General features: G+C 47.3%; 1 protein-coding gene across 7 annotated transcripts; it reads left to right on the top strand.

Moving 5' to 3' along the window:
* The first annotated feature begins 227 nt into the window (after positions 1-227).
* On the top strand, positions 228-19,620 carry IKZF5 (IKAROS family zinc finger 5). Of its 7 annotated transcripts, XM_035138298.2 has the most exons (7): positions 271-559; positions 3,002-3,064; positions 3,912-4,023; positions 13,499-13,585; positions 15,038-15,201; positions 15,363-15,545; positions 16,492-19,620. In XM_035138298.2, the coding sequence occupies exons 5-7, from the start codon at positions 15,069-15,071 to the stop codon at positions 17,433-17,435; spliced, it is 1,260 nt and encodes a 419-aa protein (XP_034994189.1). In that variant the 5' UTR covers positions 271-559; positions 3,002-3,064; positions 3,912-4,023; positions 13,499-13,585; positions 15,038-15,068; the 3' UTR covers positions 17,436-19,620. The 7 variants fall into 7 exon arrangements, with proteins under 7 accessions (XP_034994184.1, XP_034994189.1, XP_034994186.1 ...); XM_035138293.2 differs by lacking the exon at positions 3,912-4,023 and having other exon boundaries at positions 228-325; XM_035138295.2 differs by lacking the exon at positions 3,912-4,023.
* Positions 19,621-19,630: the final 10 nt, after the last annotated feature.

Below are 19,630 nucleotides of genomic sequence, written 5' to 3'. Positions count from 1 at the left end.
TTAAAGGAGGGAGGCCGACGGTATGCGACTGGATACCGGAAGTTCTACAGAACTCAAGAGAAAAATAAAAACGAGCAAACCACCCGCTTTGGAGAAAGAAGGAGCGAGAGCGCGCTGCTTCCCACGCCTCTCTTTGAGGACGGCGCGCGTCGGCCGCGCCTGTTGGAGGAGCTGGCGGAGCTCTCGCGGGATTTCGAAAGGGGAAGGACGCGGGTTACGCCTGGGCTCTGGGAGACACAACAAACATGGAGGTGGCGGCGACGGCGGTGGCGGCAGTGGCGACGGCGGGAGTCGGGTCCACCTGCGGCTGGCAAGTGCGGCGGAGGTGAGGCGGCGGCGGGGCAAGCAGCGTCCGGGGGGCTCCCTCCGCCTGGGCGGAGCAGGGGGAGACCTCGTGGTCCTTCCCCGCTGGCGCCCCGCTCTGCCTGCCTGCCGAAGTTGGGAGCGCAGGAGGAGTGGCGCTGGCGAAGCCCACTTCGCTGAGGGTCGGCCGGGGAGGCAGCATCTCGGGAGCGGCGCTCCGATGCGGTCGGGAAAAAGGCTGCGCGCTGGCCAGGAGGTGGGTTCGGTGAGCAGTGGGAATCTGCCCCCCAGCAGCTCCCAAAGGGAGGCTTGGAGTTTGGGGCTCTGTCAGGGTCACGGGAGGAGAGGTGGTCGCAGGCAGCCTGCGCTTTCTCCGGGAGTCGCTGGCAGCTCATCTTGCCTTAAGGGGAAAGCAAGAAGAAGATGAAGATGCCTGGGCTCCTCATGAATCCTACAGTTGTGCAGAAGAGGGTTTTTTTTCCAGCAGGTGTCGCTTGCATGACAAGGTGCTTCTGTGGACATCTCCACCTCTGCGCAACTATTAAGGGGCGCCTGGAACAGGAACACCCAGTCCGGCCGCCGCCCTTGCCCAGCGAGGGAGGATGAAATTGCCTCTTCCCCACACAGCTGTTAAGAGGGACACACCTCTCCTGCGTTGCATCTGACCATCCTGGCGGCCACTTGGGGGTGGGGTGTCCAGAGGCAGAAAGTGGCTCACTGAACTGTTTTGGAGCCAACAGCTCTTTTTGCTCCTAAAACATACATCCTCGAAAGGATGCTCGCTGATACTGTTGGGTGCTCCTTTAGCACTACCCGAGCTGCCCAGGCTCAAGAAGTGACACTATTTTTATTGTGATCACTCAATAAGCGACACAGAGTGGGAGATGTCTGACTTGAACTGCTTGGAGATGAGAGGGGTAGGTAGTGGAAGGGAAAAGTTGCAAGTTGGGGGGTCTTTGCACGGGATTGAAGAAATGGAGGGCAGGGAGGGTGGTGGGCCATAGCTTGTGTGCATGGAGTTCTGTGGAATGAAAAATCTGAGTTCTATTCCAACTGCCTCCCTCTTACCGTCTCCTTGGTTTAATTCTTTAAAGTAATTATATGAGCCATAATGTTTAGGATTAAATTGGCAAAGTAATTGGGAGCAAGTGGTAAGAGATGAGAAGATGAAGTGGTATCTTCCAACAAGATTGGATCATACTGTATTTGTATCATAGTACTATAGGCCGCTGATTTGCAGCATTGGACAAAATTGCTGAGAGTTCCTTCAGCTCTGCATCCCTTCAAGCCTCGCTGCCCTGATCTGCAAGGATGGGGAAATGGGTTAAGTGTTGACAGAAAGGGCAAGAGTGACAATATACTGGATGGAAATTATTGCTCCCACAGTGCAGTTAATACAGTATAGCTTTGCTGTGGTGAAAAAGCAAGCTCTGTAAAGTTACTTCCTGCATTTTCAAGTTCTTCCTATGGTTTGTGTCACCGTTGGCTATATATAATATGTTCTCCAGTGGGAGCAGAGGTACAGTGAAACATTTTAGCTGAATAATATGGCTAAGTCCGCTGTAGAGTATGTAGCCAGCTCATTTTTGCTGTTGCCTTCGGGATGAAAGTCAGCAAGTGAGAATAAGGCAACAAATGCATGGTCATCATTCAAGACTTTCTGGTGGCTGAAATGTTGATCTTCCTCCTTATAGCACTCATGTTCAGCCTCTTGCACATTCTAATGCAGGGGTCAGCAAACTTTTTCAGCAGGGGTACGGTCCACTGTCCCTCAGACCTTGTGGGGGGTCGGACTATATTTTGAAAAAGAAATATTAACGAATTCCTATGCCCCACAAATTACCCAGAGATGCATTTTAAATGAAAGGACACATTCTACTCATGTAAAAACATGCTGATTCCTGGACCGTCTGTGGGCCGGATTTAGAAGGTGATTGAGCTGCATCCGGCCCCCGGGCGTTAGTTTGGGGACCCCTGTTCTAATGTATAGATTTTGTTTTGTCATGTTAACTTTATGTTTGGCAAAAATCAATCTCTTTTGGACAATGTGGAACTGTGAAAATGTTAAGGTGTTATGTGAGCAGACTTGAGAAAAGTCTCAAATTTTTCTTTCTTCCTTAGATTTCTTAGATACGAGCGTCAAATGTCTGTCCTGCACGGAGCAGACAAATATGGCATGTACATAAACAGCTGAACCACCTGTTTCAGATATGTAAACAACAGCATAAAAAACTTTAGCATTCAGGCAATCCAGCACTTGGATTCTTTCGTGCAGCTACAATTCACTGTGAATATCCTAAATAGGGCTTTGTACAGCAGTGTCAGCTAGGAAAAGAAAAGCATATTCTTCTTACACAGGAAAACTATTGCATAGGTTTATTCATGTGGATGCTGTATTTGACAAAATGTAATTTTTTAGCATTAACTTGGTAAGGATTTTGGTATGGGAATTATATTACTTAAGCATGAAATGTGAGTTATAAAACTAAGATTTTATGGCTTTCCTTAGGTATAATGTACTCTGTGCGTATTTTCAACACTAAAGTAACACCATTATCAGGCTATGTTATTTTAAGGCAATGGCATCTAATTTAACGAACTCAGTTTGAAAATGCGGAACTTCACATTTTGATTTCCCTTGAGATTGCTTTAAAAACAATATTGAGTATGCAAAATTATGTCTTTTTTTATTCTGCAGTGTTCAACTAAAGGAACCCAAGTTAACTTAAATCTATATGAAGCTGATGACTACAGAAAGAAGGTAGGCAAAACGATTGTATAAAGGAGAATTTGAAGCAACTGTCACTGAGAATGACACTAGATCTTGCTCAGCACCAACCTAGTGATACTTTTATTGCTTTATTTTTTTTGTAAACAGCTTTGATGGTTTTTCAACCGATAAAGTAGTGAATAAGTTTTATGGGATAAATAATAAATAACCCAAGAACAGCACTGCTGGATCAGACTGAAGGCCTATCTAGTCTAGCATCCTGTTCTCACAACAGATGTCTATGTGAAGACTACAAGCAATCATGAGCACAACATCAGTCTGTCCTCGAAAGATATGGCTGCATAATGCCTATTAAGATTATTGTCTTGGTCATATGCTAACCATATTGTTCCCCACTTAAAAAATAGCAAAGAAAGGCCATGGCAGCGCTACACAACTTGTGACCCATGAAAATGATCACATCTCTACTAGGATCTCTGCTCCTAGTAGCCTTTGGAGAGGGATGTTTCTGGGAAGGGTGTGTTCTCTGCTCTGCTGCCGCCCCTGAGGCTTTGAGGCAGACATTGTCAATGCCTTCTGGCTCCCTGTTGTGGGCGTTGGGCATTGGGTGAGCTAGACTAGAACAGGGTTTCCCAAACTTGGGTCTCCAGCTGTTTTTGGACAATTCCCATCATCCCTAACCACTGGTCCTGCTAGCTAGGGATGATGGTAGTCTAAGAACATCTGGAGACCCAAGTTTTGGAAACCCTGGAATAGAAGATGGACAAGCCCTCTCACCTCAGAGACTGGCAACAGAAATGTTTGTAAGCAGCCTTGAAGACTTAACTGGTGGAAATGCTTTTTAAAACCAGTGTGCCCTAATCTCATTTCCTTGTAGACTAGAAAGGCATTAATCAGAGAAGTGTGTTTAATATATGATGGAACATACATTTCAAGAGTGGATTTTTGATGTCTGTTTCACTGATTTGAAGTTGATTTGGATGATTAAGGTAAAACTCTTGCACACACATTTTAATGATCTCTTAAAAGTTATGTATCTTCATGTGTCAGTAAACCGTAATGAGCTATGCTTGGGTTTTTTGTCTGGAGGGAAGAAATGAGGAGGTTGTTGGAATATGCAGGGCGAAGTGAAGTCGGAATAAGGGAGCTGTGGGTGCAAGTGGGAATCCTGGTAGTATTACTATTTTTGAAGGCAGCACTGTAGAGGGAAGCTTTTTAATGTTTAATGTTTTATTTTGTTTTTATATATGTTGTAAGCTGCCCAGTGGCAGGGGTACAAATAAATTCTTCTTCTTCTTCTTCTTCTGAGAAGATGGAGTAGAGTGGGCTATCTGGAAAGAAGGAGGCTTAGAAGACGACTAGTTCTAATTACATTCTTATTAAGCTTCAGTTTACTGTGGATATTTTTGATGAATAAAGAAAACAAATACTGTTGCTGAGCCTGGGTAACTGTCAATAAAACTCACACTTCAAGAGTTTAAACATCTACCTTTGTCATTCCTCCCCTCCCTTCCCCACAAGTAATTTCAGTGGCAATGAGTCTCCTTCCAGTACAGTCCAAAATATAATATTAATCTCTTTCCCCTACTCAGCTGAAAAGCAGAACAAATATACTCTTTTATAAGTCATTTTTTCAAACATTTTAGACACTCTTTCTGGATCACACCATTCAAAAACCTTTATTATTTATACCCCGCCCATCTGGCTGGGCTTCCCCTGCCACTCTGGGCGGCTTCCAACAAACATTAAAATACATCAAATATCACAGATTAAAAACTTCCCTAAACAAGGCTGCCTTTAGGTATTTTCTCAATGTCAGGTAGCTGTTTATCTCTCTGACCTCAAATGGGAGGGTGTTCCACAGGGCGGGTGCCACTACCGAGAAGGCCCTCTGCCTGGTTCCCTGTAGCTTTGCTTCTCGCAGTGAGGGAACCACCAGAAGGCCCTCGGCGCTGGACCTCAGTGTTCGGGCAGAACGATGGGGGTGGAGACGCCCCTTCAGGTATACTGGACCGAGGCCATTTAGGGCTTTAAAGGTCAGCACCAACACTTTTAATTGTGCTTGGAAATGTACTGGGAGCCAATGTAGGTCTTTCAAGACCGGTGTTATGTGGTCTCGGCGGCTGCTCCCAGTCAACAGTCTAGCTGCCGCATTCTGGATTAGTTGTAGTTTCCGGGTCACCTTCAAAGGTAGCCCCACATAGAGCGCATTGCAGTAATCCAAGCAGGAGATAACCAGAGTGTGAGGGACAGGGGATATCGCGAAGTCCCTCCCCTCCTGAGTTCAAGCCCGTCCCCGAGCAAAGGGGAAAGCAGGGAGAGTTCCGATTCCAGTGGGGAAGCAGGAAGTCGTGTCCGAGGCTCAGGCAAGGTAGAGGAGCCAGGGTCCCAGGTGGGACAGGAAGGGGCAAGCAAGGGGGGAAGACCCATCCCTCCAACTCCAGAATTACGCAGGAAGAGGAGGGGCAAGAGGATGGGTCTGCCAAAGCTTTTGTGTTGGAGAAAGACGCGCCAAAAGCCATTAGGAGGTTCTGAAACCGACTGACAACATCGCTCCGTGTAAATAGCAATGACTTGAGCACTGTAAATACGCAGCACCAATAAAAGAATAAAATGCAGAGCTGCGTAGCGTCGTTACTCTGAAGTAGTCCACTCCGGCCACTGTGACAGCAACCTCCTAATCATTTTTGGGCTACTTCGGAGTTGCCGGGATGAGCGTGTCCGAGGCGGAGAAGTGGCGGCAGATCGCTGAGCAAGCCCAGCTAGAACTGCAACAGCTGTCGCTGCAGGCGCAGGGAGAATTGAAGGCAGCTAAAGAGGAGACTAAGAAGGTCCAGGACGACCGGCTACAACTTGCGGAACAGGTGAGAGAGCTCCAGGAAAAAGAGCAGCATTTAAGGGCGGTGGCGGTAGACCTCCAAAACAAGCTGGATGCAGAGAAAAACAAGGCGGGAGGGGCTCCCCAAGTCCAAGTGCTGCCAGGAAGGAGAGCAGGGACCCTTGTAAGCAAGTTCAATGGAGACCCGAAGGAGTTTCAGGGCTTTGAGACTGAGATCGTGTATGCTCTTGAGCTGCACCAGAATGAGTTCCCCGATGATGAGCACAGAGTAGCGTTTATTGTGGAACATCTCACCGGAGCAGCCAGGGAGTGGCTAAGACCATTAATCGCAACCAAGAATCCTTGCATGAAAAATGTCCAACAATTTCTAGAAGGTTTGAGGACGATGTATTCGTCCGATAGTCATTTGGACCAGACTAAGGAGGAACTGCATAATTTACGCCAAGGAAATATGACAGTTCGCGCATATTGGGCGAAATTCACCATGCTGGTGCACAGACTGGGGTGGGTTTTGGATTCGCCTCCCATGCAAGCTGCGTTTTACTTGGGTTTGAGCGAGGAGGTGAAGGATGAACTCTCGAGAGGTCCAAAGCCCAGTACTATGGATCAGCTGAGCAAAGCAGCTCTGGCGGTGGGGGTGAGGCAGGAATCCCGGTGGAACGACAAGCAAGCGACGCGCGCTAAGCGGGCTTGGTTCCCACGGTCGCAGGAGAAGCCACTCCCTCAACAACCCTTTCAGGCCACGCCTGGAGCCAGCCAGGACCAGGAGCCCATGCAGATTGATAGCGCGCGCGCGCGGGCTTTTCAAACCCCAGCGGCGCCAAGACGCAAGGAGGGAAGGGGCGGGAATTGCTTTCTCTGCAACTCACCCCAGCATCTCGTCAGAGACTGCCCACATCGCAGGGAGTGGCAAGGAAAGGCGGGAACGGTGGTGCCCTCCCCCACTGACGCAGCACCACAGCAGGGAAACGGGAAAGCCTGGCTGCAGGAGACAAGGGGCAGCAGCCAGGCACAGTCAGCAGACAACAGCCCCAGCCCGCCCACCCGCACAGAGAGGTGCAGAGCCAGCCCACCCCTCCCAGAGCAGGAGTGGTTCTAGAAGTGACGCTAACGCTCCCAAATGGCTATCCCCTGACGGTCCTCGCCTTAATTGACAGTGGGGCGTCCGCCAACTTCTTCTCGAGAAGCTTTGCAGAAGAGCACCAAATCCAGCTTTTGCAGTTGGATTTTCCTCTGCACGTAGCAACCATTGACGGCAGGGAGCTGCTGGGAGGGGCCATCACACATCAAACCCCCCCCATGAGAATGACGGTGGGAAGGCACTCAGAGACACTGGCGTTCAACGTCACCACCATCTCAGACCCCCCCATCGTCTTGGGCATGAGCTGGCTGGCGCGCCACGACCCCTCCATCAGTTGGCACCAGAGGTGCATCACGTTTGGGTCAGACTTTTGTCTGGAACATTGCATGCAGCACCAACCAGGGGAGGGGCCTCCGATAGCCACGGTGGCCACCATGCATATCAAAGGGGGTGAGGCAATACCCAAGCAGTACTGGGACCTGCAGGAGGTCTTCAGCGAAGCGGAGTCCGACCACCTACCCCCGCACAGGCCTTTTGACTGCCAGATCAACCTGGTGCCAGGGGCGACGATACCCCCAGCCAAGCTGTACGCCATGTCAGACCAGGAGCTGGAGGATCTGCGCGCTTTCATCGACAAGAACCTCAAGCGGGGGTTCATAAGGGAAAGCAAGGCAGCAGGGGGCAGCCCGGTCTTCTGGGTGGACAAGAAAGACACGCAACAGCGCCGTCTTGTGGTGGACTTTAGACGGCTGAATTCGGTGACAGAGCCCGTGGCTTTCCCCATGCCCAGAGTGGATGATCTCCTGACAGCGGCACGCAGGGGCAAGATTTTCACCAAGCTGGACCTAAGGGGGGCGTACAACTTGATCAGGATCCGGGAAGGAGATGAATGGAAAACCACGATGTTCACGCCTCTGGGCTCTTTTGAATATCTGGTGATGCCCTTCGGTTTGCAAGGGGGCTCAGCATGCTTCCAGGCCTTCATGCACCACGTCCTGGGGTCCCTCCTCTTCAGGAAATGCTTGGTCTTCCTAGATGACATCCTTATCTACTCGAATGACCCAGTGCAGCATGTGAAAGATGTCAGAGAGGTGTTGCAACGCCTGAAGGAGAACCACCTGTATGTGAAGCTGGAGAAGTGCAAGTTTCACACCAAAGAGGTGGACTTCCTGGGCTACAAGCTGTCAGACAAGGGGCTGGCGATGGACAAGGACAAGGTGCAGGCCATCCTGGACTGGCACAGCCCCAGGACGCGCAAAGATGCCCAACGCCTACTAGGCTTCGCTAACTTCTACAGGAAGTTCATCAAGAACTTCTCTCGCGTTACGGCTCCCATCACGGACTGCCTGAGAGGCAAGCAGAAGTTCAAGTGGACACCAGAGGCGCAAGCAGCGTTCGAAAGCCTCAAGAGAGTGTTCGCCTCAGACCAAAACCTGTTCCATGTGGTGCAGGACGCGCCCCTACGCATTGAGACAGATGCTTCTGAAAAAGCTGTGGGCGCAATTTTGTTGCAACTGGACGCCAACAGGGAGTGGAGACCCTGTGCCTTCTTCTCCAGGAAGCTGACACAGCCTGAACGCAACTACACAGTGTTTGATAGGGAACTTCTTGCGATCTACGCTGCGTTCCAGCACTGGCGACACTTCCTGGTGGGCGCGAAGCACCCCATCCAGGTGTGCACAGACCACAAGAACCTGGAGTTCTGGAGAACTGCCAGGGTGCTCAACCAGCGGCAGATACGGTGGGCAGAGTTCTTCTCGAACTTCAACTTCTCCATCCACTACATCCCGGGGGAGCAGAATGTCAGGGCGGATGCCCTCTCCCGCAAGCCAGAGTACATGGAGGAGGAGGCGCCACCAGCCCCAAGGCACATTTTCCCCCCGTCGGCATGGTCCTGCGGAGCGGCTGTGGTGAGCGAGGCAGAACTCACAGCACTGACGGCAGCGGATGAATTTGCCAACCGCATCTTCAGAGAACTGAGAGGGGGGAGGGAGCAGGCAAAAGACTTTGCAGAACGCAGAGGGCTGCTTTTCTACAAGGGTGCGCTGTACCTACCCACCACCCAGCTTCGACGTACGGTCCTCAAGCAGATGCACGACAACCCTACAGCGGAGCATTTTGGAAGGGACAAAACCGCTCACCTAGTCATGAGACACTTCTGGTGGCCAGGGGTGCGGGAAGATGTTCGAGACTATGTAAGGGGCTGTACCACCTGCCAGCGGGCGAAGGTGGTCAGAGCAGCGCCACCAGGGTTGCTGGAGCCCTTAGCCACACCACACAGGCCGTGGGAAGTGGTGTCCATGGACTTCATCACAGATCTGCCTTCGTCCAGGGGTAAGACTGCAGTGTTGGTGGTGGTGGACCTTATGTCCAAAATGTGTCACTTTATACCGTGTGCCAGGGCAGTCTCGGCAGAAGAGACAGCCAAACTGTTTGTTGATCACATTTTCAGACTGCATGGATTACCTTTAAGGGTTATTTCGGATCGTGGCCGCCAATTTGTTTCCAGGTTCTGGCGGCGGCTCATGAACCTCCTGCAGGTGGAGGTCAGCTTGTCGACGGCTAGACACCCGCAGACCAACGGACAAGCGGAGAGGGTCAACGCCATTCTGCAGCAGTACCTGAGATGCTACGTCAGCCAGCGGCAAACGGACTGGGTGGATCGCTTGCCACTAGCAGAATTTGCCTACAACAATGCAGTGCACGTCTCCACAGGGGTGTCGCCCTTTAAGGCCAATTACGGGCGCGACCTCAGATCTTTCCCAGAGAGGGAGAGGGAGGAGGAGGAGGAGGAGGGCCCACAGGCTGAGGATTGGGCAGAGGAACTGGAGACGGTGCACCAGCAGCTCAGAGACCACTTGGAGAGGGCCAAGGAAGCGTACAAAAAGGGGGCAGATCGCCACAGGCGACAAGGGGAGGTCATCAGGGTGGGGGACAAGGTGTGGTTGTCCTCGGAGGGCCTTCCCACCAGAGGGAGGTGCAAAAAGCTGGCACCCAAAAGGCTGGGCCCCTTCACGGTCACGCAACAGGTAAACCCGGTGGCATACAGGCTGGCACTGCCAGAGGACATGAGGGTGCATCCAGTGTTTCATAGATCGCTGCTGTCGCCGTACAGGGAAAGCAGCAGGCTCCGAGACAGCGAACAAACCCCCGAGGGAGGGGGGGAGAGGGAAGGCAGGGAGCAACTCAATGAGGCCACGGCCATCCTGGATTCAAGGTGGGGGGTGGGGGGACTGGAGTACCTCATGGCATGGGAGGATGCTCCACCGTCCCAGAATGAATGGGTCCCAGCCACTCAGATACAGGAGGAATTCTTGGTGGAAGAATTTCACGCCCTCTTTCCCCACAGACCCAAGCCCTGGCACAGGGAAAGGGAGGGGGAGGAGGAGGAGGCACGGGAGAGCAGCTCACCATGGCGCTGGGAAGCGGAGTTTGAGGAACCAGAGGATGAGGTATGGGTGTCACCGAGATCCACCCAGTCAGAGGAAGGAGCAGATTGGCAGAACGTTTTTACCCCCACCAGCTCTGACGCCACGGACTTTTTGGGATTCCCGTCCGCCCAAGCGGAAGGGGGGGGATCGCAGGACTGGGGGGAGGTATTCACACCAACGGGCTCGGAGAGCACTGAGTTCTTAGGCTTCCAGTCGTCACCGACACATGGGGGGGGCCTGGGGAGGGGTGAAGGAGAGCTTGGGAGGGGGGTGGATGTGAGGGACAGGGGATATCGCGAAGTCCCTCCCCTCCTGAGTTCAAGCCCGTCCCCGAGCAAAGGGGAAAGCAGGGAGAGTTCCGATTCCAGTGGGGAAGCAGGAAGTCGTGTCCGAGGCTCAGGCAAGGTAGAGGAGCCAGGGTCCCAGGTGGGACAGGAAGGGGCAAGCAAGGGGGGAAGACCCATCCCTCCAACTCCAGAATTACGCAGGAAGAGGAGGGGCAAGAGGATGGGTCTGCCAAAGCTTTTGTGTTGGAGAAAGACGCGCCAAAAGCCATTAGGAGGTTCTGAAACCGACTGACAACATCGCTCCGTGTAAATAGCAATGACTTGAGCACTGTAAATACGCAGCACCAATAAAAGAATAAAATGCAGAGCTGCGTAGCGTCGTTACTCTGAAGTAGTCCACTCCGGCCACTGTGACACAGAGCATGCACCACTCTTGACGAGGCAGTCTGCAGGCAGGTAGGGTTTCAGCTTGCGTACCAGATGGAGCTGATAAACAGCTGCCCTGGATACAGAATTAACCTGCGCCTCCATGGACAGCTGTGAGTCCAAAATGACTTCCAGGCTGCGCTCCTGGTCTTTCAGGGGCACAGTTACTCCGTTTAGGACCAGGGAGTCCTCCACGCCTGTCCGCCTCCTGTCCCCCACAAACAGTACTTCTGTCTTGTCAGGATTCAATCTCAATCTGTTAGCCGCCATCCATCCTCCAACCGCCTCCAGGCACTCACACAGGACCTTCACCACCTTCACTGGTTCTGATTTGAAAGAGAGGTACAGCAGGAAGACAGGATTTATTGTCTTTCTTCCTATTTTAATTTTCTCCCCAACCTGAGCATAAATGACTGCCCGGCATCTTGCTGGCTAGAACTCTTTGAATACCAAAGAGACCTCATCTCTTTGCATAGGAACTTTCCTGTGGATCCCCACCACTATTCCTTTCGTTGATCAACTCCAGCTATTCTCAACTCCAGTACATCACGCAGGCTCCTTGTAGAAATAAGGGCAGGTACTAAATCTTCCCTTGCAAGCCCATAAGCTGGCAATTCTGTTTCTCTCTCTCTCTTTCTTTCTTTCTTTCTTTCTTTCTTTCTCTCTCTCTCTCTCTCTCTCTCTCTCTCTCTCTCTCTCTCTCTCTCTCTCTCTCTCTCTCTCCCCTTCCCTTATCTTCTGTTTTCAGCCCGATCAGATTCCTCTTTCTTGGGAAGACCTGCTTTCTTTATTTCCCTAGCTGTTCACCAATTGCTGCCTTCTCATTCTTTCCCTGAAATCTTTCCCAAAGCCCCACAAAATTACTAGCATAAACACTCTTCCTAAAGCAAGTAATGCCCTCAGCCAGATAACCCTTTCCCCTTGTTTAGCCAAGATCTCCTTCCACACTTTCTCTTATCAGTGTTACTGCATCCTAGAGTTTCAGTGTGTTCCCAGGCATGCTTTAAGAATGTAGTTAACTTTTGTATTGGTTTTAAACTCTTTTAAACATCATCTGTTATTAGTTTTCTGGTTATTGATTCTGTTTAATTTCTAAAATAGCATTTGTTTTCCTCACTGCTTTTTGCCCTTCAGCAAACAAGTGATGCCTGAAAAATTCCTTTTAAAAATAACTAGGGGAAGTGGGAGGCATGTACAGTGGTACCTCGACATCCGAATGGCTCTACTTCCGAAGGTTTTGACTTCCGAAGTCGGCAAACCCGGAAGTGTTGTCGCAGCGTGTGCGTTTGGCGCCTGCACAGAAGCGGGGGGTGGTGGTGGTGCGATCCGCGCATGCGCAGAAGCGCAAAATTGCGCAGAAACGCAAAATTGCGCAGAACGGGCGCTTCGACAACCGAAGACCTCGACTTACGAAGAGCGCCGCGGAACGGATCATTTTCGTAAGTCGAGGTACCACTGTATATGAATAAAATGTATGAAATGGTATAGCCAAGTAAATAGAGAAACTTTTGTCCTTCAGAGTACTAGAATTTAGGATTTTCCAGTGAAACTGATTGGCAGTGGGTTAAACACCCCCACAGACCAAGTACTTAAATAAGTACACAATGATGAAGTGTACTAAATTAGTAGACGTTCTAATTCAAAAAATGAAATTTCTATAGCAGGTTACTAACATTCCTTCCAGATGTTGTGGACAACAACTCCCATTAGCTCCAACCAGCGTGGCCAAAAGCAAGAATGATGGGAGTTGTAGTTCAAAATACATGCAGGGTACCATGTTGGTTGTTTCTGCTCTATAGAGGCAGTATATCAGTAATGAGTAGATGGAGATTAATCTGGGAGGTTATAATGACCAGTTTCAGGGGTTTCTTCATTTATTTCTCTTTTTTGCTTGCCACAGTATTCATTTGGCCATAATTTGAAACAGAATACTTGGATAGGTATTTTCATCTAATCCAGTAAAGTAATATGTGCATTTTCATTGCCTGCCTGATGTTTACTGCAAAATTTTACAAACTAAATATATTTTTCCTGGCAAGACTGAACAGGTATGCCTGTTAGCACCCTCTTCAAATATATTTTAATTTTTTAAGACTTCCAGGTGACTAGCTGCCTTACTGTGATGTGAACCAGTGTGTGTAGAAATGTTTTGTATGCTGTCAGCCTTCAAAGAAAAAATGATTTTCAAATGTGATTATATATACCACTGGTAAAGCCTTAACAGGACATAGTAAAAGGGATTTAAGATTGAGGTGAAAAGGTTGTTTTCAAAACAAAGTCTGTAAAATGAGTAACTGAAATGCTTCTGTCAGTTTTATATATGATTTTGGACTACCATTCCTGAAGTTTTCTTAAATTAGTTAATAAATGGTTGAATATCCCCCCCTTTTTTGTTAATAGGGAAAGTGGGACATGTGTGCTTTATTACTTATCTAATATCCTGAAGAAGAGTTCAAAATGTTTTCTACATAAAAGGAAAAAATTCAGGTATGACATGTCTATAATGATTTTTTGGGAAAAGACTGCAGTTCTTAGAACTTGCCTTTAAAAGTTTTTATCCGCATGTAATCATTTTGCAGCAGTAGGCTGTGTGCGTCTCTTCTCTTACAGCACACCAATAAAATGGAATTACGGAGATATTTGGGAGAGGCCAATGGAAGTCTAACAAGATTTTTTAGTAATACAATATTAAATCTTGTGTAGTGATAAAAGACACTACAAATTGCACAAAATCAGCGGCTGGTTAAGATTACCTATCAAATGGATTTGATAGTCATTTCACTTTATTCCTTTAAAAAAATATAGCCAAGTGAAAGACTGGGTGTGGGAACTAGGAATTTGCTACTGTGGTTATCATATATAAATGAAAGAAATATGGTTATAATATTAATCTAGTGAGCAGAGCAAGCTAAATTACATCTGGGGAATGGTGCAGCCACTGCTATATTCAATGTTTTATTGCTCGTGCCCACCGGGGTAGCAGGGGAAGGGTAGCTTTTGATACTTATTTGTTGAGGGGGCAAATTGGTGGCAGCAGGTGGGCATGTCTGCTGAACCCTAATCCCCTCCACAAGTGTGGGTGAAGGGGTAGTGATTCCCCCCCCCTTGCTGTTACGTGTTTGCCATTTTGTTGTATTGGATATATATGTTTTTTATATATATTACGTATAAGCTTCTCTGAACATTCCTTTGGGGGGAAGAAGCAGAGTAAAATTATTTTACAGATAAATCTAGTGAGTCAAAACAGAAACCGCATTTTCATCAGCAGACCAAGAGAAAAATTTACATGGAGTGGAGACACAAAAGCGGAACCTTTGAAATGAGAGGTGTCTTACTGAAGTTTCCAATCATCAGGGCTTTGAGTATTTGTAGATTTCACAGTTCCACAGGCTACCTTCTTTCCCTCGACCTTGTGTCGCAAAACACCAAATTCTAGTTACCAAGATGGTTCCTTAACAGTATAAAATGACCCTTGCTGGGTGAGACAAAGGGCCTACCTAGTTCAATATCCTGTCTCCTATGTTGACCAACCAGATGTCAATGGGAAGCCTGCAAGCAGGAGTTCTGTGTTTTGCTTTTAGCTTAGTATCTTTTTGAACCACAAAAATGTAAACTCTTGATAATGGATAACTGGCTCCTGGAAACCTACTTTCTATTTTCTGAAGGCCTTGATGTAGCATGAGTAGGTTTGTTGATATGAACAGTATAGGACTTGGGCTTTTATAAAACGTTAGACATCTTCACACAGTGAAACTTCTTATGGGGAGCCCGAATCGTTTCCTGACTCTGCTTTGATGGCTGGCTTTTTCAAGTCACCATCTACCACCCTAGCTTACCTCATAGGGTAATTGCAAGGCTGCTTTTCAAGTGAGAAATCAGTAATGATTTTCAATATTGTGTGGTTTTTGCTTGAATCTTAAGTTGGTTTTTTTATTTTAGGCCCACAGAATTGTGAAGTTGTAGTGTGAATATGGGTGAAAAGAAACCAGAACCTTTGGATTTTGTAAAAGATTTTCAGGAATATCTGACTCAGCAGACTCACCATGTGAACATGATTTCAGGCTCTGTTGGTGGGGACAAAGAAGCAGAGACTCTTCAAGGAGGTAGGTTCACCATGGTACAATTCAGTTTTCCCTTTATTTAAATGAAAGGCTGGTTATTGTAGAGGGAGCTTCTTTCCACCTTTCTCGCAATAGCCTGTTATAGTATGCAAACTAAGTACAAGATAAAGAAACTTATTGGTGTTTCCCTTCTCTTTTTACAGCAGGGACAGAAGGTGATCAAAATGGACTAGATCATCCTTCGGTCGAAGTCTCACTGGATGAAAACTCTGGAGTGTTAGTAGATGGGTTTGAAAGAACTTTTGATGGAAAATTGAAATGTCGGTATTGTAACTATGCCAGCAAAGGAACAGCACGTCTCATAGAACATATCAGAATTCATACAGGTATTACTGAGTCTGCAGATTTTGTATCTCTCTGCTGGTGGTATATATACCTACAAGCTTTCTTACTGTGTTAAACGTGTTTTCCAGTCAGGAGATTTGTATCTATCTGTTAAATCAGGGGTCCCCAAACTACGGCCCCCGGGCCGGATGCGGCCCAATCGGCCTTCCAATCCGGCCCGCGACGACCCCCGCCGCCCGCTGCCGCCGCCCGCTCTCGCGGCGCGCGGCGCAGCGGCGATCTAAAAAATCGGCAAAAAAATCGCCGAAAATTCTTTGTGCGCATGCGTACGGGCCTCTCCCGACCCGGAAGAGGTCATTTCTGGTGCACTTCCGGGTCGGGGGAGGCCCATACGCATGCGCACAAGCGATTTTCGGCGATTTTTTTCCCCGCCCGTGTGCGCGTGCGCATGCGCACGGGCGCGCACTCCCCCGCCCTCCGGCCCGCTGCGCGCGCACTCCCCTGCCATCCGGCCCACCGCGCGGTCGGCGCGGCGGGCACCGGCCCGCCGCTCGGTAAGTCTGGGGACCCCTGTGTTAAATGATCTTTCACCTTCTATTTTTCCAGTAAGCAAACCTGATTCTTAAAGTTCAGTTTTCAACTAAATGTAGGAAAACCAGACTATATGAAATAACCTGTGTGATTGTCTAGGGAAATGGTTTTGCCAGTTCTAGATACTGCTTACACTTGCAATGTTGCTGGTTCTTTTACTTGTTCAACTTACCGTATGTCTCTTCCAGCATTTACTGGTCCTAAGACATGAACCATAAAACTCATCTCTTTCATTTGACTGTTGTTTGTCTAAGGATTTTAAATGGTAGCTTTAGATATTGTAGTGCTCTGTTTCCGCAAGTGACTCAACTCTAGTTAGTCACTCTTCTTCCTTTTGTTTCTTGCAAAACACATGGTATCAAAGCAACAATAAAATCTTGACTTGTATTCTTTCAGGTGAGAAACCACACAGATGCCACTTATGCCCCTTTGCATCAGCATACGAACGTCACTTGGAAGCTCATATGCGATCGCATACAGGTGAAAAACCTTACAAATGTGAATTGTGTTCATTCCGCTGTAGTGACAGAAGCAACCTGTCTCACCACCGCAGGCGCAAACATAAAATGGTGCCTATAAAAGGTACAAGGCCTTCCCTTAGTAGCAAGAAGATGTGGGGTGTCTTGCAGAAGAAGACCAGTAACTTGGGGTATAGTCGAAGGGCGCTAATAAACTTGAGTCCACCTTCCATGGTGGTTCAGAAGCCGGACTACCTTAATGACTTCACTCATGAAATCCCAAGCATTCAGACTGAAGCATATGAAAGTATGACAAAGCCAACAGAGACTGGTGGGTTACCAAGAGATCCACAAGACCTTATGGTAGATAACCCTTTAAACCAGCTATCTACTTTAGCAGGACAGTTGTCTAGCCTGCCCCCTGAAAACCAAAACCCACCCTCTCCTGATGTTGTACCGTGTCAAGATGAAAAGCCTTTTATGATGCAGCAGCCTGCTGTGCCAGCAGCCGTTCCAGCGATGTCGACCAGTATTCCTCAGAGTTCATCCCCTACGAGTCCTGATCCTCGCCCTGCACATTCTCAAAGAAACTACAGTCCGGTTGCGGGTCCCAGCAGCGACCACAGTGCTCATGCCAGCACCCCGAGCATAAGTAATAGCCAGCCAAGCACTCCAGCACCAACTCTTCCAGTTCAGGATCCTCAGCTTCTGCATCACTGCCAGCACTGTGATATGTATTTTGCTGACAATATCCTTTATACGATCCACATGGGATGTCATGGCTTTGAGAACCCTTTCCAGTGCAACATATGTGGTTGCAAATGTAAAAACAAGTATGACTTTGCTTGCCATTTTGCCAGAGGCCAACATAACCAGCATTGATTGAATATAAGTTATACCATGCATTCATTTATCTGTGTTTGTTTAAACACATTGCTGTCTTGTCTTTTCGCTGCTACTGGAGAGGTTGCGTGCCCTTTTGGAGGAATCCAGTTAAGCAGATTTAACATCAAAGGCAATTACCTTTACATGCTTTCATGATTTGCTAGGGACGTGCTTGTTTACCATGGTGGCATTCTTCACATGGTTCCTAAAATAAGAATGAGGTTTGTAGTGCAATTATTATTATTACTATTAATGGATAATCAGTGCAACACAATATATACTGACCTAACATAATGTGGATCTTGTCGATCAACACTTGTGTCCAAGTACTTAACAAATACTTAACATTAAGCTGAGCTACTGGAGTAGCCTTTAATTCCGTCATACATAATGCACTCGGATATTTTCAGTGTAGAAGCTATATGCAACTGTGTATAAACTGACCATCCCTATAAAATATTGTGTAAAGAGTAAACAGAGATAAAGTTGATGTCTACAACAAAACTTAAATCTAGGAAAAGTTTAATTGCTGTGAGGCCTTTAATAAAGCTCCTGTGGTAATAGTGAGTCATGATGTGGAAAACTAGAACAGTAAAAATGTGAAATAGGGTACAAAGACATCCACTTTCCATTACTGCTGACCCCCTTCTAAAGGAATACAAGGAAACAGTGCCTAGTATTAAATGTGTGTAATTTTAAAAACTGTGTGCAGAAAGAAAACTGGAAGAAAATGGGTAATGTGTTAAAATATTGTACCATAATCTTCATACCTAGCTTGCATTGCATTGCATTGCATAGAACTTCATTACCATTTAAATGCTAATGTGTAAGTTGTTTTGTCTTTGCCTTCTGGTAGTAACGTTTTTACCTTAAAATGAAGTGGCAAGGAGGTTATGAGATTATGATAATCCATTAAGATTTCACATGGGTCATTTTATCTGTGAATGATGAGTGCACTTCTTGAAAAGAGCATCCTTGTCCAGGTAAACAGCAGTCAAAAGAGAACATTCCATATTGGGTTTTTTGTTATAGTTCTGGACTTGACAAAGCAAAAAGTTTATATGAGGAATCACTGACTAATTACAGTGGATAAATACCATAAGACATAGCAGTCAGCTGTTTCTGCCTTGATCTAGATAAGTGAATAGGCACTTTAAACAAACTATGCTAGCAAAAACTGTGGTGCTAGCTTTTAGCACATGAATCCTTAATATACAGGGGAAAACACTTACTTTGACATGCACTTTTATTGTATATCTTCGTTGTTTTATTTTAAGGGAAAGAGAGGTCTTTATACTGCTGTCACTTGCATAACAAGTAAATATGCACATGCACATACAAACCTAGGACAGTGTGCTTTTATTGAATGGTTTCGCATCCCAAAGTACGTTCCTTTGTGTGAATAATTGTCTAGTATACCCCTCTCCATCTTCAGCGCTTTTGGTAGAGGAGCATTCTTCTGATAGCCAAAATAGGAGCACAAATTAGAAAAGTCCTCTTGAGTCAGTTAAGTCATCACTGGTCAGTGCAAAACCTTATCAGTAGAATCCTATCTAGTAAGGTGTAAGAAATCTTATGCCAAAGTCTACTTGAGCAATTGGGTCCCCCCCCCCTCCTGTAGCCACATGGCACCACAAAGGTCCTAAACTATAATAAGGTGGAGGATGCACAGTATTTACTGAGGTAAACAGCACATAGTTTGAGCAGATTATGCTGCTGGCACTGTACTTAAAGCAGACTAAAAACAACCTTCCCGTGTTTTTGTCTCTTTAAGTTTAGAACCATTTTTCAGAGGGAAAGCCCTCTCAAGCAGCTATATTTAAGACCTTAATTTCAGTTCTTGACATTCTCTTATCTTTCTCAAAGTTAATGTTCAGTGTCTTAATACATTTGTGTAACTGTACTCAATGTTTGCATTCCGACGTATAGAAGTACTCCGCCAGAATATTCTTGGAATTGCCTTCTGCCTCTCTAAAATGGCATAGCACCAAATTAGTCTTGCAACTCTAGTGCCATATATGTTGCACTCAGGAAGTCAGTGACAAACTTATCATTAGTCTTGTTTGATTGGGATTGCATGCTATGACAGCAGAGAACCTAAAATATACTATGTATGTTTTAATTACAGTGCTGGATATGTTGAATGGACTAACACAGCTAAATAAAGGCTGCTTGTAAAAATCCTCACGTAT

This window comes from Zootoca vivipara, chromosome 5, assembly GCF_963506605.1.
Source record: "Zootoca vivipara chromosome 5, rZooViv1.1, whole genome shotgun sequence".
Classification (NCBI taxonomy): domain Eukaryota; kingdom Metazoa; phylum Chordata; class Lepidosauria; order Squamata; family Lacertidae; genus Zootoca; species Zootoca vivipara.
This window is presented reverse-complemented; position numbering and strand designations above follow the sequence as displayed.